A 22,293-nucleotide genomic window follows, 5' to 3' on the forward strand; every position below is an offset into this window, starting at 1 on the left:
TCAGCAGATCTCCTGTTGATTGGCAGTGGCAGATTTCCATACTGGCAGTCATTTATTAGTTGGATGCATTCAGTGTAGTGCAGCAATTACTTTAGAATTTAGAACATTTTGCTACCATTGTGATTGACATTTATCTTGTATATTCTTTCCAAAGTCTTCCCATGATTGTTGTTAGCCGCTCATACACACTATTTGGCTTTCTTATATTTTTTTCCTGTATTCTTTCAGAGCACATGCTAACTTACTTGCTAGGAACCTTTAATACACTTTCTTCTTTTCAGACTTGCCTCTTTAACTTTCTGAGTCCACCATGAATTCTCTTTTTACAGACAACTTCACCACTCTGACTGAATCAATCAATGTTCTTTTCATACCTCCACTTAGTCTCCCAAGTCTGATTCTTGTTTACAGACTTCTTCCTTTTCAATCCAATAATATTTGCATACTTGCATCTACATTTCGCTTCTGAGAACTGGTTCTCTCCTTGTGAATTTGTCTTTATGTTGAAATATGATATTGGTTATGAAGTAGTCCGTGTCATGAACAAAAATCCAGCAGGTACTTACCATTAAGATTCGTTTTTGCTCTTTTCTCAAAATAAACATTTCTGTATACCTAGTATTCATGTTCCTTATCTGCTGGTTTTTTTTTTTTTTTTTTAAGCTGTCCATTAAGGATCAACTTTTTCTTTATGTCATCTGCCTTCTCTAGTTACTCAAAAACTTCTTCAATTTCTTCTTAGTAGAACCTTCTAGAAATGGGACCATATGTACAGTTAAGGCTCACTGTCTCCAACTTCCTATTTTGATGTTTTCTCACATTACTCTACTTGAAACTGTCTAAATTCAAGATTATCTTCATCTTTAGTATCAAATATAATTACTCTTTCCTTTCCCTGATCATTGCTGCCTGAATATAACATCTTGTTGTTATTGATAACAAAACTTCAACTGTGGGTCGTGACCCCATATGGTCGCATAACTGAATGTGGGGGTTGCAAAAAATTTGGCAACAGTAAAAGGTTTCTAAATGAGCAACAACCAAAAATTCATTCAAAATCATTAAATGAATTTTGTCTTGGGATTAGGACAGAATTTCCAACAATTTTTGAAATGGAAATGTTTAGGGAGTGGGCAATAGCCCACTCCCTAAACATACTTCTGCCATTTTGTACTATGTGTTTATGCGAAGCGGCTTTCTCAGCATTTACAATTATAAAATCAAAATATCGGCCAACTCTGAAAAACGTTGAAGATGCTCTACATCCTGCAGTATCAAATATTCAGCCAATATTTAATTCTTTGTGTAAAAATAAACAAGCATATCCATCTCGTTAGTATGCAAATTTACTTTCGTCTTTAATAAATGGTAAAATTATATGTATACCAAATTGAAAAAATTTACTGATTTATTAAGAGTAAATGTTTGATTTGCATTCCTATTTTATATACGTATATGCCCAGTGTCGCGTAAAATTTTCTTGTATGGAAAGGGGTCATGAGTAGAAAAAGTTTAAGAATCTCACCTAATCTGGTTTTCTTATTTTGGTAACACTGATTGCCATGCAGAGTTTCATGCTATTCAGCTTGCAATTCTGCATATAAAGGAAAACTCCTACCAAAAGAGTGTGATTTATACAGACTCTTTGAGTTCTTTACAGACTATGATCAGTGTATAATCCACATCCAGTGCTTGGTGAGGTGTTACAACTTAAAGATCTTTAATTTTGATGTTCAGTTGTGTTAAGTTCTCAGCCACATTGGAATAAAAGAAAAGATATCGCAGATGCAAGATCAGCTCATGCTTTTTTGACATGCTGTTTGGCAATCCTGTATGCTGACTACACCATTGGTTCCCAAACTTTTTTGATTCTCGGCACTTTATGTCAAATTCTAACAGGTACACTTTGCAAAATAGCGAATAATTTTTTTTTAATTAAAGTGTTAGGTAAAAATAAATAAAACACGTATTTAAAATCACAAAAAAAAGTAATTGAACAAATTCAACTAATTATCATTAGTGGGAAGGATGAGCCTGTTGATCACCACACATTTTCTCAAATCTTGGAATCAAACTGGACACAGCCACCCTCATTTCCTTCTCCACATTGATTTTCACGTAATACTTTGTTTTTATCACAGCGACTGCCGAAAATCCAGCTTCGCATAAATAAGAAGTCGCAAATGGAATTAAAATTCTCTGAGCTTTCCTCAGAAGGATATTCATCTTTTACTGATATCCAAAATTCAGTTAATTCCATGCTGCTAAATTTTGTTTTCAACGTATTGTTGCAAGACAGCTCAATAAGATTCTCTTTTTCTGCAGCAGTAAATTCAGATGGAGCACTAGCATTAAATGGATCTTGAATCTATGCAAATTTATCGATATTATCATTTTGAAAATATTTCTCAAACCGGGTGATAAGCTGTGATAAGTGTTCTTCAAAAATGGATTTCATACCTCGAGAGAAAGCAACTGTTGCAACAAGGGGAAATATGCTTTGCCTCCATCTTCATTCATTTTTCTTTTCCATAGTTTTTGTTTTTTTTATAAAAGCTAAAATTTTTGCAATCGACTTTAAAAGGTGCATGTTGCATCCATGAAGGGAGAGATTCAGAGCATTCATCTTTTCAAAAATATCACATAAGTATGCTAGTTTTACCAAAAAATCTTCATTCACCAAATTTTTGATATACTTGTGGTCTTCTTTAAGAAAAATATAAATTTCCTGTTGCAGTTCAAACATATGAGACAAAACATTACCGTGACAGAGCCATCATGAAGTGCTCTAGTACGACAAAGACATGTGCTAGGATCCCATATCCTTACACAGTTTTTTGAAAAACCTTGCCTTCAACGGCAGAGTTTTTATAAAGTATACTATATTCACTACATATTCTAAGACCTGGTTCAATGTAGGACTCAGATATTTTGACACGAGTGCTTCCCTGTGAATAACGCAATGGGTCCACAGTGCATCAGGGGCTTTGCTTCGAATAAGTGCCTGCAATCCTCCATAACAGTCGGACATAGAACGAGCACCATCAGTACAGACACCAACGCACTTAGTCCACTTCAAATTATTTTCGGATATAAAAGTATCAAAGATCTCAAACAAGTCTTGAGCCTTAGCACCAGCAGCGATATTTTTACAAAAGAGAAGGTCTTCTACAATGTTATTACCATCTATAAACCGTACATAGCAAATCAAGTGAGCATCATTATTATCTGTGGCCTCATCCAGCTGCAACTCAAATTCCTTCCCTTTTATTTCTTCAATTAATTGATCATTGAGGGTCCTCCACTCTGTGCTGTATTCTGCAACTGATGGTGTTATTGGACAAAGGCACTTTTGAAAGCAGCTTCCCAGCACCAATCATAATGTTCACCATATCTACAGCAGCCAGTAGAATGAGTTCTTCTGCGATGGTATGAGGCTTCTTATATTTTGCGATTCTTTATGGCACCTTGTAAGATGCTAGCAAAGCATTGCTTAGTATTGACGCCTGCTTATAAAAACTACCTTTTTGTTGATTTAACTCTTTTTACTTTCTGGTAAAGTAGTCGTGAGATGTTGTGATGATTGGTTTCTAAATGGCGTTTCAACTTACTTGGTAGCATGCACTCTGGTGCCAAAACTGTCATACACGGTACACATTGCGGCTTCCCTTCACCATTGACTTCTGTCAACGTAAAACCAAAGTCCAAATAACTGTCATCATATTTTCGATATTTACGCTTCTTCATGCTCTTGCCACTATTTGACGGTGTGCCCTCTTTATTTTCTCTCTCACAACGCTTATTACTGTTTAGTAAAAACCGATCCATTTTTAAAAATACATATGAGAAGAAATACTTCAAAAACTTCACTTGACTAAATAACAGCAATATTCAGTTGATACAATCTCCGAAAACTAATTCAACACTAAGACCGTGCGAAACCAACAGCTATTTATACACGAACACAAAGTACCTAGAAAGTTCAAGAAACTACTAAAACAATCGAGAAACTTAATTATTGTAGAGCGCCATCTAGTAACCATTTGTAGATGCTTCTGCAAACAGTTATTACTGAGTGAGTTACTAGTTTGCACCAGGTCCACTAGATGTCACATCCTATCACATTGAAATGAAAAAGGAAATAAACTTATGAAAATTTTGTAATCGCACTGCCCCTGGGAGGAAGCCGTGGCGTACACTTTGGGAACCACTGGACTACATACACAGTTTATAAAATCAAAGTTAATTGCCTAATGGCAATGCTCCTGGCACAAAGCACTGACAAACAAATTGCAAGACATTAAGCCTGAAATTAAGCATTGGCAGTCTAGTCAGTTTAGGATCAGAAGAGAGGAAGTTGTTGTTACTAGGCTCTGCATAGGTCACAGTTATCTTACACATTCTTATTTACTGAAAAAGTAAATAAGAATGTCTAAGATGACCCATCTTTGTGTGAGAAATACAACACCTGTCTTACCATTAGTCATATTCTGGTTGAATGCTGGCATATCACACGAAAGAGGAATGATATTTTTACTTATCTGGCCAAATCCTATACACTCGGGCAGATATTATCAGACCTGGACAAATTGTATGACATTTTTAAATTTTTACAAAAAATGAATTTATTCAAACACATTTGATTATAAATTTATTTATATGTAGATACTGCATTGTAGACACTAAACCTTGTACATATTCACTCATATATCGTATTACTATTTATTAATACCTTAATATGCAATACTTCATTTTTTACATACATTATATCTTGTTCACTAATTTATCTCCCTATAAGTATTTATTTATTTTTTATACTCTGCTATAACCTGTGTCCTGGCACAGTATGACCTTTGCTGTCCATGCACCATAAAACCACAAATCAATCAATTTAAGTTTTATGAATGCATTTCATTTTATATCATGAGAATATATGCAGTTATAGTCATTTAGCTACAATAATTTCTATCTCCTGTATATAATACCACTATATATTCATATTTCCTTTGCCTCTTCATATCCATGTGGCTGAAAATAGAATGTACTCTTTCAGCAAAATCAGATGATGTTCAAAAAGCTTTAGGAGTTTGGACAGATATGCAAGATGAGAACATTCAACCAAGTATACAGACACTGAAGTATTTAGGTAATTTCTTAAGAAGTCATAACCAGCCGGTGCCATTTATTATTCCAGAAGATAAGTTCACTAGCCAGAAAACATCATCTTTAGAAAACTGTATAACAGCAGGCAATGCAGATGCAGCTCTGGATTTAAAGAAACGGTAAATGTTTTAACTACTAAAGTTAAATTCTGGCTATTTATAGATTGGATTTATTTAATTTCTAAATAATAAACTAGATAAAATATCAGGTATTGCATAACTGGAAAGAGACTCTATATAACCTTTAACCTCCTCACCAGCCACAACGTAACTTCGTGTTCATCAAAATATGGGTATGAAGCACATGATATAGATTGAAGAAACATGGATAGAAAGTGCTAGCTATCAATTATCTCCAATAAAGGACATGATAATTCTTCATATTTGAAGAACAGTTAACTGTATTGAGTTCATAGCAATGTCTCAGAGCCAGTGCTACCAAGCAGCATGGGTATGGAAAACGATTATACTCATTTACTGCACATAAATCTTGTATCAACCTAGAAAAGGAAAAGTGCATAGCAGTCTAATTATGATTAGATTGCTATGCACTTTTTCTTGAACTTTATTCAAGATAATTACTTTGATAAAATGAATTGAAATAAACATGTCATGAAACAAATTATACCTCTTTATGAAGTGGAATATTTTTCCCTTTTCACTCCTTTGGAACTTTGGTCAATCTAAGACTTTTATGTTGAGCCTATACACAAGAGGTTGGTGTATAGGCCCAACCTCATCTCATCTTCATTATACCTTCTTTTATCTTGCGGTGTTGAGGGTTTATTAATCATCGGACCTCAAACCGTTCACATGATCAGGTGGTCAGCCCTACGCCCCAATGTATCCTATGTCCTGTAGTGTTGGGTTCTCAAGGTCGGTTTGCCTACTTTGCAGGATGATAAACTGAGGGGAAAACCCTACTGTTCACACCCAAGACCAGCTAACTTGGCTATGGCTGAGGAAGATGCTTCAGCTCCTCACGTCACCGACGGTAATTGAACCTAGGACACTCCTTCCCCAGGCATGTGGTTGCGAAGTGCACCACCACTAGACTAACCGTTTGCAGATGGTTGATCAACCTATAGTACATTAGTACTATGTATGAGGTAATGGATTGGGGAAGGAGAAATTTGTTTACGTTTGATTTAAAAGTTTGTATATTGTATTCCTTGGGAAACATGTAAGAGAGAAGACTGTTCCGCAATATAGCAGTGGCACGGAGGAAGGAGGAGGAAAAGAAACTTGTTCTTTCAGTTTCAAAGTGTACTGTGAAGGGATGTTGGTTGGTAGCTGCATGTGTTCCCAAGGACTTAGTATTGAATGGGGGAATTATTGAAGCTATTTCATTTGGACATTTGCCATGGAAATATTTATGTAATATACATTTGCAGAAACCAAATGCCTGTGCAAAAGGGCATGGACTGAGTTTGGTACGAGATGGGCTATTAATCAATCTAATTGATTAATAACCAATAATCATTCATAATTGATTATAAATGTGTTTATATGTAGATACTAAACCTTGTACATATATTTTATTTACTTATTTATCTCCTTGTGACTATTTATCTGTCAACACCCCATGTATTGTATTGCTGTAATCTTTGTTCTGGTGCAGTGTGAATTTTGCTGTCCTTGCACCATAAAACCACAAATCAATCAATCAACCCATACTCTTAATGGATGATTTTAATGGACATAATATTATGTGGTGTAGTGTTAGCATGAGTAGATGAGGTCATATCATTGAGCAAATGCTGAACAACCATGACCTCTCCCTCATTAATAACGGAGTAAATCCCTTTTTCCATATTCATACCCACTCTTATTCTGCAATTGATGTTACAATCAATCTGCTCCCCTGCCATTTTTTTCACTACTCACATAAGATGTGAGTGCAAGCACTTCACGCAAGAAAGAAATTACATTTTTACTTATCTGGCTGAGCCCTATACACTCAGGCAGATGTTATCAGACTTGTACAAATTGCATGACATTTTTCAATTTTTGCAAAGCAAATTTATTCAAAACCATTTGTTTATATATAGATATTGCATTACAGATACTAAACTTTGCACATATTTTATATTATTCCCTAATTTATCTTCTTATAACTATTTATTTACCAATCACCGTCCTGGTCCAATATGACTTTTGCTGTCCTTGTGCCGTAAAACTACCAATCAATCACTCAATCAGTCCAACACTAATCTATCATCCAATCCCATCTGTTCCTACTTAATTACCACCTTGCAATGTATCAAAAGCTTTTGCAGAATCTAAATATATTACTGTATATGCATTTGTCACCTTGCTATGTAAGTAAGCAGATTGCCAAAACACAATCTTCCTTTATGCTGTCCATGAGCTATTTTGCCAACTCTTGCAGTATAGTCTCATCGCTTTCCTGTAATACAGTATCATCAGTATAATACAAGGTGTGTAAATTTTTCATCCTGAAGTGAATTACATTTATAACTTTACATTTTGCAACATTGGATATCTGTAGTCCTTTACCCACACTGCAAATTTATTTAAATCATCTTGTAGGATATCAACATTGCCTTTATCAACTATTTCCCATCCCAGTTTTGAATCATTGGCAAACAACTGAATATATCCCTTTAAATCTTCTGCTATATCATTAATATGCAAATTAAAGAGTAGTGGCCCTAGTAATTATTGTATAGACACAAGTTAGATTTTATTGCTCATGGGAAGGATTTGGAGTCATCTCTAGAAACTGAATGAGGGTGTGGTTAGGAAGCATGCGAGATCTAGGTAGTGGATGGTTCTTCTCATGTTGATAGTCAGTGGGTGAAATGAACTACCAGGTCTTCCAATAAATCTTGGGAGTGCATCCTTAGCTTTCAAAGACAGGGATCATATATTTTGGCATTGTGTGACCTGGAAGCTATGAATAAACCTTTGATTCCCTGGAAAAGCCTTTAATTTGCATATTAATGATATTGCTGAAGATTTAAGGGGGGGGTGTATTCAGTTGTTTGCCAATGATTCAAAACTGGGAAAGGAAATAGTCGATAAAAGCAATATAGATAACATTGTTATTATCATCATCATCTTATTTTCACAGAAACTAAAGGACAGTGGATTGTTCTATTTAAAAAAAAAAAAGACACAAGAAATGAAAGGAAAAAAGCTTGGCTTGCTTAGTAATGTGAGAAATGTATAAATTTGTGGGTGGGACTGAAGAGAATCTTCACAAGCATACCTTCAACATTGGTCATGTAAAAGCCTTGTTTCAGTTTTTCTCAGTTACTGAACATTCCAAATATTTCTGTGCAAGTTTTGCAAATAGATACTAAAATAAAACAGTATAATCATTTCTTGTTAATTTAGTGTGTCCTTTTGCACACTAAGTTTACTTGATGTATCTTTAAACACTTCATGTTGTGATCCTTCTGTTTAAAGTAAACAAATAAGGACATGATTATAGATTTTCAAGCATGGTCAGCTAGACCTGCAGCTGATTTAACAAACCAACCTTAATAAATATGATTGTATTAAACTTCTCAAGATTTGGGAAACTCTAATTCTTAGCCCTCCCACCCTAAAGCTAAGGCTGGCCAACAGCACCCATAGAATGACTTTAGGCTTTCAGTCTAATCTTTTCCAAAAATTGGCATAAACTGGGTTTTATATTGGCTGAAGGATACTAAGTAAAAATACCAACACATTTCGCCAGCTTAGTATTGATTAAAATCCTTTGGCCAATATAAAATCCAGTTTATGTCAATTTTTCTTACGTTCAGATGGTCGAAAACAACATAGAATCACTAATCTTTTTCCGTTTATTGTTTTATAATAATATTAAACCAATATTAGGGAAACGATAGAAACTGAGACGTTTAATTGCAGCTAATTTCCTGTTATCAGTTCTAACTACAGCCACTACACTGAATGTGAAACCCGTTGTTGTTGTGTATTCTACCTTTTGAACTAGTCATAATTCACTGATGAAATAGTCTTATTTTCAGACTTAAACTATTTGTATTTTGGTATTATTTAATACCTTCATTAATATAATCATATTATGCACGAGTGTCAGAAGTTTGAGATTAGAAGATTGCAGCAGCTATACTCTCTCTCGAAGATACCTTGAAAATTATCAAATAATCATGGTTGGCTATTTCTGACATGGGGGAGGGGAAGGAATGACTGGCTGCCAGCAGTTCGAAAAGTTAGGAGTAAAAAACTCCAATTCTCTTTGTGGAATAAAATACATCAGGTGATTTTTTTCTGTCTTGAATTTTTGGTTGTTAATAATATTATTTAACCCTTTATTTGACAGTGCTCCCAGTCAACATGACTTTATAGTTGTTCTATTCCCATACCAATAAGGGTTTCCGCCCAGCTGTTGTCGTTGCTTTCGGGTCACTGTTCACTGTGATGAGAAGTGGAAAAATAAGAGAAGCATTGCCTTTTTTTTCTTTTTTTTTTTTCGATCTAGCAAATGCATCAAAGTTAATGTTATTGTGTTTTCTGCTAATATTGCTTCCACTTAACATTGACATTACATTTACTGTCTGGTTGATTACCTGCTTAGTTATAAGCAAAGAACAAAGGCATATTACCTTTTAATGCTATTTCTTTTTATGGAAAAAGAAAATGTTGAGCAACTGTCTTGCCACCACCAAATCCAAATATTTCAGATGGGGATAATTCAGATTCTAAGATTGATAATGATCCAGACTATATACCAATATCAACTTCTCAGAGAGGAGGTTTACTAGTGTTGTGTGATGAAGATAGTGATTCTGATGAAGCAAATGCTGCATAAGTGTTTTACATATTTCATTGGCAATTGACAATGAAATCTGTTAAATGATGGAACAATGAAGAAAATAAGAAATCTGATGTGAAGTGCCCATATATTGTCACGCAGTACAATAAACATGTGGGTGGAATTGATTTAGCTGGAATGCTAATCGAACTCTATAGGGTACCATTGAAATCGAAACGCTGGTATCTAAGGATTTTTGGATATATGCTTGACCTCTGTGTAGTGAATTCTTGGCTACTTTATGAAAAGACAAGTCTTAAACAGTGCCCCCCCCCCCCCAACCCAGTGGACTGGAATAAGTGTTCTTTTTGCTGTTGGGATGAAGTTCTAAGGATGAATGTTTCCCAGATTCGAGGTAGTTTCATACAATCAAATTTGTTTAGGTTTGAGTAATTATAGCTATTGAAGGCTGAGATGGAAATCTAGGAAATGTCTTTCATATTTAAATTTGCCCCTGTGGAGTAAGGTAGCCTTTTTCTCTCATATCTTATGGTGGGTGTCCAAGACATGATCAGCAAGCTTTGAGTGGCCTCAATGGTGGAACTGGATGTAGTCTTTATGTTTGGTAATTTTTACGTTTGCTGTCCTGGCTGTTTGGCAGTAGTAGGATAGTTTACAACTGCATGGTACTTGGTAAATACCTAGGCTGGTCTAGGGACTGATCTTTAGGAGAGCAGATAAGGGATGCCAGTTTCTTATATAGTTTGCAAGTGGTTACAAGGTTGTTTCTTTTGAAGATTTTTTCTGAAGTATCAAAAAATCTATTGCTATATATGGAATAGCAATAGATTTGCTATGGTCTCTTTTCTGGGAGAGGGGGGAGGTTGCTGCCAGAATCGTATACATATGAGAGAGAGAGAGAGGAGATTTTGATTTTAAAAAAAATCACATGAATGATAAGGAAATAGTCTTAGATGGCTCTAACAAGGTGTATTTGTAATCATTCTTTTATAGTTTTATAGTGACATCATTCAGTATCATACAGTTGAAAGTGAAACTGTTTGTAATATATGTATAGTAGACAATTTTTTTTTCTAATTTTGTCATTAATATAGTTTAATTATGATTTAACAAATTGTAACCATGATTTTGACTTCCAAATTTCATCAGTCCAGAGGAATTATCATTTCAAGCCATTTTTTCCCATTTTTATTAATGCAAGCAGTAGGCTTACATCAGTCAGTTTTGAATCCAGGACTGGTTTAAATGGAAATTACTGTACTGAGGTGTATTGAATTATTAACATTTCAAGTTGTTATGTCCTTGGTTCAACAAATATGCTTACCCACTTGCTCGTGGCAAGTAGATTGTGCTAGCTGGTGATTAGATTCCAATTACTGGACAAAAATTCCCTGAAATGATACTGGCAGAAACATGCCTCTAACTCTATACTGGAAGTTTTTCCACTTGGTTATACTATAAACTAAAGATGTCAAGAAATTCTATTCTTGGTTTAGTACTTTATCCAAGTGTAGGCAAACAAAGTTTGTACCTGAAGTAATTTCAGGACTGGGCAACTCATATATAGAAGCTAATGACTGCACATCACTTTTCTTGGTATCTCATAATGCAAAGCACACATCATTACAGACATGTATAATGCTATGCATTATGGGATGGGTCACTACCCTTCATGAATAGAGAAACTTCCAATATCTATCCCTAATCCAGAGTATTTTACTAATAAGGCATGACACTGTAAAATCTCTTGTGAAAAAAATTTTTGCTGTGCTTATTTTTCGCAACTGATTTTCCAAGTTTTTTATTTTTTTCACTATTTAGTAACATTTAAAGTGTAATGAAAAAATATAATGTGCTGAAAAGGTGTTACTAAAAGGACATATACATTGGCTGTAAAGCTGTAAGTAGGGATTATGCCAGATTAGCGATGACGAAACACCAACCAAAGGCTGCAAGGTCAACCGTCGTTGACTGATAGGGCAGAATGGACGTCATCGCTAGAGGTTAATCCTGAAAAGACAGCAATAGAGAACAAAGGGTGACAATTTTGCATAAAAGGAGATTGTAGCCCTTGCCTCAGGGCTTTTTCTTCTGGTTGTTGCCGGGCCTTTTACCATTTGTCATCGGGGCTTTTGGTTCCGGTTGTCATCAGGGACTTTTCTCCCGTTGAACGCTGTAGGACCTTCATCTCCGGGTCACAGCAGACTGATTTCCTCAAGAGTTACACACAAGCCCAGCAGTATCTACTGCTGATTCCGTATTGAATGTCTGATGGAGAAAAGACCTACTAGCAACCGCCTATGATGTCCAAGCAGCCAGGAAGTTTATCAAAAGAAGACGCTAAAGTACTGAAGAAGTATACTGTATTTTGGACTCTTTATCTATGGTGAATGTGTAATTAGGCATTTTTGTAATTAGTTGGAAAGTGTATCTCGGGTTCATGAATGTGCCTACAAGAAAACGTGTATATAAGGCGGTAACTAAGTTGCAAAGTTTTGTGGGAATATTGTTAGAGAACTTGTCTGTTAAGTGTGAATGTGCAGTTAGTTTAATATAGGGAGCTGTACTATTAGGAATTGATATATAGTCAGGTTATAATGTCAGTATTTTATGGAAGAATTTTATTTAATGTGTTTATGCAGGTTGCAAGTATGTACATAGATTATGTTCAATGAGTTTATCCAGTAATTGAGAGTTTTATCATACAGATTTCATTACCTGTTTGAAAAAAGGGTTAAGTGTAATAATTGCAAAATCTCTCTAGTGTAAATGTACTTCTTGTCTAGTAAAATAAATGTTTTTGTTTTGTAACTACCTGATCTGTTCTTTTGGCTAATGCACTATCTCCAAAAAAAAAAAAAATGCGAACCTGTGGGCATAATAAAATACGAATAGTCACGACTTGCATATAGAGAATTAGTATATATATATATATACTTTGTGATTAATTCCTGTTTTCCTCATCCTATCTTTCAAACAATATTTAATCAAATTAGGTGGCGCAGTTGAAAATAAAATAAATTTCCTAATTTGATTTTGTGCGAGAGTGGGGAACTGCACACATTAAATTTACTTATAATACAAAGTTTATTTAATAGCGAGGGGGGAGGGAGAAATTTGTCACGGTAAGATTAACCTTGAGAGGTTTATGTTGAAGTAGTTGGAAAAGTTAAGTCAAAGTAAGTTTAAATAATTAATATTATTTAACCATGGTGCTAGCATTTATTTAATTAACATAATTTACAATGGTGCAGTCGACAGGATAGAATCCACATAATTAGTGACAAGTAAAGTGGATTGAGATAGTTTTAGCTAAAAGAACAAGTGGTTAGCATTTAAGAAATTTGCAATTTGTATGTAAAAACATGAGCACTGACAGTATTGATTGTGAACTTACTAACACTGACAATGATGGATAACAAGGAGTTCTTTAGGATGATAAATCCTCACCTTGTTATTCCATCGTTCTCTGGAGAAGATAACATTGACATTCATTTTAGAAATTATGGACTTTACAACCTAAATAACTTAATTTCCCAACATTTCGATCTTCATATTAAGATCATCATCTGGAGTATATACAAGGACAAGCTGAGTTACACTACACAGTAAGCTAAAGAAACAATGATTTGATCACCGGTTATTCTACTGGCATGACCTCTAGTGAAAAAATAAAATAAAATAAAAATGACAAATTAATTAATTATTTAGAAACTACATCAAAGCTAAATTCTATTTAAGATAACATGAGAAAAACATTCTTTCTTATAGATAGTCTTCTTTCAGTAACAATGATGTCCTATTTTTAACATTACAATTGTTATTTTAGATTTAGGATTCTGAATTATCTACAGTCCTGTTTATAGTTAACTCTTAAAGTCCATAATTTCTAAAATGAATGCTGATCACTGTGCAACATTAAAAGAAAGGATAATGATGACATTCATTCTTACTTTAGTTTTGTAGAAGAGTTGAGAAAAATAGGGAGATGATCGGACTTCCAGTTACTGATTCTTCTTAGAAACAAACTGGTTGGAAAGGCCAAGAACTTTTTAAATTCGTCCCCCATTCTTAGTCTGCCCTGGAAAATTCTACAAACAGATAGAGGGAACAGCCATGGGTTCACCACTCTCCCCACCCATGGCCAACTTCTTTATGGAGACTTTTGAAGACAAAGCCTTAAACTCATCCCCACAAAAACACACTGTTTGGCTTTGCTACGTTGATGATGTGTTTGCTATTTGGCCACATGACTCAGAAATACTCCACTCCTTCTTAACACGCTTAAACAACCAACACCCCCAGAATCCAGTTCACCTTGGAAAAAGAGGAAAACAACAGTCTCCCTTTCCTAGACGCTCTAATCACTTGCCAGACTGATGGATCCCTGGATTTCTCTATTTACAGAAAACCCACCCATACAGGCAGAGATGCATTCACCAGCAATCCCCCCCCCCTCCCCTCACAACAATATGAGGTTATAAAAACACTATATAACAGGGCAAAATTAATCCGTTCAGATGACAATGCCCTAACCACTGAATTAGACCACATCCTTAACACTTTCTTAGCCAATGGCTACAAACCCCAAAAAATATTAAAACCAGTTAACCACAACCCCCCCTTCATAATAAAGATTACTAAATCCATCACCATTCCCTATATCCGGGGCACCTCTGAAAAGTTAATCAAAATCTGAAAGTATGACCTGACTTCTTGTTACAAACCATATAAAAAATTGGCATCCCTTATCTGCTCCACCAAAGACCTACCTGGGGTATACCTGTTCCCTTGCAGCTGTAAACTGTCCTACTTTGGCCAAACAAGCAGTACAGCAAATGTCAGGATTTCGGAACACAAAGATTACATCTGGTTTCACCAGTACAGCACTCTGGGCTTGCAGACCATGCTCTGGATACCCACCACAGAATACGTTGGAAGAAAGCCATGTTACTACACTGCAGCAAATTTAAATATAAAAGATTATTCATGTAATCAGCCTCAGCTCTAAAAAAACTTTCCAAACCTCAACAAATTTGGGTGTGTGAGACTGTCCCAAATTTGGAAAGCTTGCATCTTGAGAACTTCAGCCCAACAGCCAAGACACCCAGTATAGCCCACTAGAGGGCACCTTTAGGACTCTAGGAACAACAGTAGTTTTTTCTCTTCTGCTCCATTTGCTTTTTGTAGTGCCTGATTACATGTGTCATAGTTGTATGTTCCCCATGAAGATGGCAATGTGACGTTGCCAAAATATAGGAGGTATTTATTAGTTTCTTTTAATTAATATTCCAGTATACGTTGTAAATTCCTTAAATAATTTAATTGTCATGTGTTAGCAACGTATAAGCCTATCTACGAGGAATATTCTAAATTTAAGACACGCTGATATCACATTATTCCAAGGTGAGGAACGTACGCCCTAATCTTTGGAAATTACAGCAATGTGAGCAAGGAAACAAAAAGAGTGTTACAGACTTCTATAATTAGATTGCTAAACTTTGCAAGTAGTTTGAGTGTTTCTGAGGAAGGAAAGCCACATTTGGATTGGGCAGTTTTCCATCAGTTTCGATGGGATTAAAGTTTGAACTAAAAGAGACAGCTTATAAAAAGAAAATAAAGAACTTGGAGGAGTGTTACCACGCGGTCAGAGAGAGAGAGAGAGGGGAGAGGTTTGTCGATATTCATCCAACCTCCAAAGAAGTATGCTCATATTAAGGTTACAGACAAAGAAGAATTGGCCATACCAAAGTTAATTAATTCCTGTGACATGGAAGCATTAAGATTGCTAATTCGGCAGGAGGTAGAGAGAGGCTATATCAGCCAGTAATGGAGCGACTAGATGCCATTATCAAGGAACTAGGTGAGCCCCAAATGATGATCTGCAAAATTAATCCATGTCAGGATGGCGGGGGGGAGAGATAGCAAAGAAAAAGGCAGAAGAAAGCCTCCCCAGTGTTACAACTGTAACAGAGTTGGGCATTTGGCTAGTAATTGCTATAAGAAGAGAAAGTCATCCCCTAGAGGAATGAGATATGAGTCAAATATTATGCTCCCCAGAAAAAGTTCAGTAAATAACCAGAGAAAGCGAAAGGACTACATCAGAAACAGATCTGATAATTCTCTGACAGTCATTCAAGGCTTGGTAGATGGAACACCTTGTAATATCCTACTGGATACTGGGTCCCAAGTCTCAGCAATAACCGGGTCATTCTTCAAGAGAATAAGTACCCATATCACAAAGATAGAGCTGAGAAAGCTGGTCAAACTAATGGGTATCTCAAGGACTGAGATATGCATTCCAAGAAAAGTGAAAGTTGATATTAAACTGCCTGGGTTTAATTTGAACGTTTCTCAAGAATTACTAATTCTTCCTAAATCATCTCGTCCGAGTATTCAAATTATTTCTTGGGACTGGATTTCCTGGAGAGATACAACTTCTGTGATTTGAATAATAAGAAAGTTTCCCTGATGGTAGTTAAATATGCACCTAATGGCGGCAGAAATCCAAAGTCTCAGACAGTGAAGTTTGACCAAAGAACCATGCCAGTGAATAAGAACAGATCTCAGATGAATGAACAAAGAAAGAAAGATAAAGACGTGCCAGCTTGACACAAATGACTTTCCTGATAATTCCTTAGTAAATGAAAGTCTCAAAAAGGAAATCTGTACTGATTTGTACTTAATTTCCAGTGTAGCACTAGCAGACCCTGTAAAGGAAGACAGTAGCAAAGTCAGTTTAAGCAGTGCTCAGACAATGGGAAGAGTCGTGTATAAACCTCCTCACTGCAAAACTGGGACAGGCCCCATATTATAGATGCCCAGAAAAGGAATCCTGAGTGCAGGAGTGTTTACGACACAATTAAGAGAGGTGATCAAATTCCCAAGAACCGCCTATTCCTCAAGTCTCTTCACCTAGATGAAGACAGACTTCTCTTGTCCAAGCAGAAAGTCTCAGGAAAATGGAAGGAAAGGGTTCTTGTTCTGAAAGTCATAGTACCGTGGATTATTTTATAAGTTCCATGACTCAGATGGACATAAGGGCTTTGATCGTACGTGGCATCAAATTAGTGGAAAATACACTTGGAAAGGAACGAAAAGTGATGTCACAAGGCATGTATCTTCGTGTCATGTGTATCAATCAAAATCTGATGATGAGAGAAAAGAGCACAAGTCGAACACTGTAGTGAACAAAGTTCAATTAAGTAAAGTAAAGAATAGAAAGTCAGACAAAATCCCAGGGAGAGGAAATATTGAAACTGTAAGTGGAAAAAAAAAAAAAAAAAAGACTACCTAGTATGAATCATGGTCATCTCCAGAGAGCGAGGGAAGTAAGATGTAAGAAAAAAATAAACCTTTAAGATTATTTTTTCTCGAGGAAAGTGTGGCCTATGTAAAATCTCTTGTGGAAAAATTTTACTGTGCTTATTTTTTGCAACTGATTTTCCGATTTTTTTTTTATTTTTTTAGTATTTAGTAACATTTAAAGTGTAATGAAAAAAATATAATGTGCTAAATAGATGTTACTATTTCGTGAAGTTGAAAGAAGTAGTTGGAGAAAGTTAAGTTTAAATAATTAACATTATTTAACCATGGCGCTGACATTTATTTAATTAACATAATAATTTACAACACCTTTTAGCTACTCGTATATGGAAATATGATCTCTGCATTACTTCAACCTTGGTATCATTTCTGAATCTGGCGCCCACTGATGAGACCTCAATAAAGTCGAAACCGGTCTAGGTAGTGATCCTTCCAAAAAGCATTATACATGTCCGTAAGGATATGTATTTGCATTATGGGCTACCAAGGCAAATGATGTGAAGTCATTAGCTTCTATGTATGAGTTGTCCAGTCCTGAAATTACTTCAGGTGCAAACTTTGCCTACACTTGGATAAAGAATTAAACCAAGAATATAATTTCTTGCCATCTTTAATTTATACGCCTCTAACTCATGTCACTATTCCTTATCCATCTGTTGGTGTAAAGAGTTTTGACCTTCCATGATGTGTTGTTTACACTTAATTGGATCAGGATATAACATGGGAGGTACAAACAGATGCTTCACAAACAGAAATGGACTGACTCCATAATGTGATTGTGGCAGTGGAACCCAGACTATTGTCCATATTTGTTAGTGACCACCTTGTGTTTCTTATTCTAGAACTTATATGGCCATTTTTTTATATTAAACCTGAAGCTTTATTGTCAATTCAGAATCTAATTATTAAACTATAATGCCTTTTCTGTTTTATGTAATAGTTCACCTGTTTATTCTTTTTTTTATATTAAACCTGAAGCTTTATTGTCAATTCAGAATCTAATTATTAAACTATAATGCCTTTTCTGTTTTATGTAATAGTTCACCTGTTTATTCTCTTATCACTTTTTGTATGTACATCAGTTGCTAAATAAATGAATACTGTTCTATAAAAAATGTTTTTGAATTTAATTTGAATCTTATTTTAATATTTATTCATTTATATTCCAAATAAGTTTGGAAGAGTCTGGTATGAAGATCAACCAGAATGTTCTATCTAACTTGATGCATTTACTACTTCAGAAAGATAAATTGTCAGGTAAGTTTGAGTATATATCAGAAACTTGATGAAATTTTATATTAAGTGGTAATATTTAGAATTGAATCCTCCAGGCACACATGCACCATATTCGGAATAATGTAATTTGTACAAATATCTTGAATTAGTAATTAAAATATTTTTCAGTTTATTTTCATTATATTATTACATGCAAACACCTGCAATATATTTCTCTCAATTTTTAAGATTTATACTATGATTACATATAGTTAACTCACTAAATAAACATGTTCATAGCCAAAGAGATTGTGGATACTTAGGTTCTTAGAGACCAATTTAACCTGTTAACTGTTTCATGACTTAAAACAGAATGAAAAGCAGGAAAATCCCCAGGGATTCATGGAATCAGAGCAGAAGCTTTCAAAAATGCTGGGTATAACACATATTCCAATCTCCTTGCCATAATGAATCTAGCTTTAAACACTGGAATAATACCTTAATGGAAACAAGGCCTTAACTGTCCCTATACCCAAAAAGGGCAGTCTTAATGGAATGGATAATTACAGAGGTATTAGTTTGCTATCAACCACAGTTAAAATCTACAATAGGATGACACTCAATAGAACCTTACTTAACACCACTTTTAAGAAAAAACCAAGCTGGATTTCTAAAAAAAAAAAAAGATGTACGATAGAACAGATACATTGGCATCAGAAGAATCATAGAAGGTTCGTATGATAAAAACTTACCACTCATTTTATCTTTATAGATTTCAAAAAAAGCCTTTGACTCCAGTAATAGAGAAACAATGTTTAAAATACTCAGCTTATATGGTCTACCCTCAAAAATCATACATGCAATCTCAGCACCTTAATAAAGATTATAATGCTGTAGTAATCTTTAAAACAGAAACATCTGAATCCTTTCCGGTGACAACAGGAGTCCTGCAAGGTGATGTACTAGCACCTTATTTTTTCTTGGTATGCTTGGACTACTTCTTCCAGACCATCAACACAGAAGATCTTGGTTTTTAACATTAGAACATCCACCCATACCATGCTAATAACTGATCTTAGCTTTGCTGATGACATTGTACTTATTGATACAGAACCAACAAATACACAAAAACGTCTTGGTCTACTAGAGGCACAGCCTAAACTTATTGGTCTGCAGATCAACATTCAAAAGTACAAAGTATTCTCAATAGCTTATGAAAACTTTATACTTCATATTAACAATAAACGCTTAGAAAGAGTAAAGAACTTTTTAACCTTTCAATATCTTGGATCATACATCAGCAATACAGAAAACGATATTACATTACATTAGCCAGGCACCATCAGCTCGGGGGGGGGGCTTTTGGCCTCGAGCACCACATGTCGCCACCGGGTATGGTCCTCTGCGACTATCTGCCACATTCTGGTCTCCAGCCCGACAGCCTGCAGGTCTTCCTTCTCCTGATCCGCTCATCTCCTTCTCGGTCTCCCTGGTCGGGGTTGGGCCTCCCACATTTGTCTCACAGTCCTTTTGGGGCCCATATGGTACAGGTGCCCCAGCCACTGAAGACACTGGGCTCGCAGCTCCATCAAGATGTCTGCCGAGTTTTATAAAGCGTGTATGGCAGCATTGGACCGCCTCCTCCAGACTCCATCTGCCATGACCCCTTCATAGATACATCGTAACATCTTGTTCTCGAATACTCTCAGGTGATTGGCTTGTCTTGCTGTGAGAGTCCACGCTTCGGCACCGTAGAGAACAGGCCTGATCAAAGTATTGTATAGTCCCACCTTTGTAGTCCAAGACAGCAAGTGCGAGGCGAAAAGGGAATGCACCTGATAATAGGCCACATTCGCGGCATTTACCCGACTCTGGACATCAGCCTCAACTTTGTTGTCTTCAGTCATGAAAGAACCCAAGTATCTAAATACTTGGGTTCTTTCATGGTATTTTGTCTTCTCGGCGTTTATCTTCATGCCAACTTCTTCAATAGCAGTAACCAATGCCACTACATCATCCCTTTAATGTGCCATGACATTTAGGTCATCTGCGTAGCCAAGAATCCTAACTTGCACCCCCATGTCGACTCCACCTGCCACTTGCTGTGGCAGGTGGAGGCAACTAATTACTTTTTCCAACACTAGATTGAAGAGAATCGGATAAAGCCCATCACCCTGCTTCACACTGGTCTGTACCTTCTGCTTTCACTCTTGCTCTCGAACCAGCTACGCACACCTGCACCATTTTTTGGAGTTTTCGAGGAATTCCCAGCTCTTTTAACATCTGCCATATTTTTGGGCGTATTATTGAGTCATAGGCTTTAGAAAAGTCTATGAAAATATTATGAACTTCCCGGTTATATTCCCAGCACTTTTCAAAAACTTGGTGCAGCGTGAAGAGTTGGTCTATTGTAGAACAGTTCCTCCTGAAGCCTGTCTGGTAGTCACCAAGGCACTCTTCTGCATATGGTGTGAGGCGCATTAGCATGATGTTAGACAGCACCTTGTAGCCAGTTGACAGCAGTGAGATGCCCCTATAGTTGCCGCATTGAGCCTTATCTCCTTTCTTATATACTGGGGTGATCAGCGACTCCTTCCACTTGTCCGGCAGCAGTTCTTCTCGCCAGATCATCAAGATGAGCTGGTGCAGCTGCTCCAGCAGGACATCCCCCACCACCACCACCACCATTCTTCAGGAGCTCCATCGGTATGCAGCCCATTCCTGGAGCCTTATTATTTTTCAGCATGCGGATAGCACGAGTAATCTCACTAAATGTCGGCTCTTTAATAAATGGTTCAGCAGTTTGATAAGGAGTATAATCCTCCGATATTGACGTTCCAGCATTGACATTCAGCAAGCTTGCGAAATATCTACGCCACTGAGCGAGAGCATCTTTTGAGTTTGTTAATAGATTTCCACTCTCATCTCTTATGGTTGCTGCATGTGTCTGGGCACCTCGCATAGCTTTGATCATCCGGTACATCTCGTCCATTATTCATCACCCTATTTCTCTCTATACTAGCCACTTTCTCATTAAGATACTTCTGCTTTTCCCTGCGTAGACATGTATTCACCACTCTTCTCACTCTCTCATATGCAGCTTTCTTCCTGCTATCCGCTAGGTAGTTCAATAGTGCTTCCCTTCATTTCGCTACAGCTTCTTCACACTCTCTATTAAACCATGCTTTTCTCCTCCTCTTTCTCTTTTCCACAGTTCTTGAGGCAGCTAACGCGACTGTATTTTTGATGGTGTCCCACATCCCATCCGGATCATCCTTTCCTCCTGTAACTTTCCAAAACGATTCTGCAACTCTAACTGGAAAGCCTGCTTGCCTTCCGCTGTTTTCAACTTGTCCAGGTCCCATGCGCCGATCGAATGGTAGGACACGCAGGCTTCTGAACCGCAATTCTATTCCTGAAATCCCAGATAGTGGTCGCTATCTCCATCTGCTCCTCTGAAACTTCTCACATCCGAGATGGAGCTGTGGTGACGTCTATTTGGTTAGCTGTTCTACTGTCTGGCGATCTCCAAGTCTGCTTGTGGACGTCTTTATGCACAAACATATGCTCTTTACAAAGCATATTTATTTGATATATTTATCTCTTTTAAGTAGTTAAATCAGGAGTTTGCATTGTAAGTTTTATAATTATAAATAGGACTCTTTGTAAAATAATTTGGTTTCGTGCATCAGTCATGCTGTTAATTGCCCTTCCCAGTATAGTCACCTCTCGCTGTAGCAGATTCATAAGATAAGAATAGTGTGTTATAATGGTGAATTTCTTATAAAAGTTTGTTACAAGTAAGATCTCTTTGATATTATC

At 36.3% G+C, this 22,293-nt stretch overlaps 1 protein-coding gene across 1 annotated transcript in view; it reads left to right on the forward strand.

Moving 5' to 3' along the window:
• Positions 1-22,293, forward strand: part of LOC150102216 (leucine-rich PPR motif-containing protein, mitochondrial-like) — a 394,112-nt gene that overhangs the window by 300,257 nt on the left and 71,562 nt on the right. Inside the window, exons 29-30 of the mRNA XM_090399109.1 lie at positions 5,054-5,282; positions 18,431-18,513. Coding sequence (XP_090255235.1) covers positions 5,054-5,282; positions 18,431-18,513 — 312 coding nt within the window. The remainder of the gene's footprint in view (positions 1-5,053; positions 5,283-18,430; positions 18,514-22,293) is intronic.

Source organism: Typopeltis vanoorti, chromosome 10 (genome assembly GCF_054136105.1).
Source record: "Typopeltis vanoorti isolate ZY-2024b chromosome 10, IOZ_Tvanoo_1.0, whole genome shotgun sequence".
Lineage (NCBI taxonomy): Eukaryota > Metazoa > Arthropoda > Arachnida > Uropygi > Thelyphonidae > Typopeltis > Typopeltis vanoorti.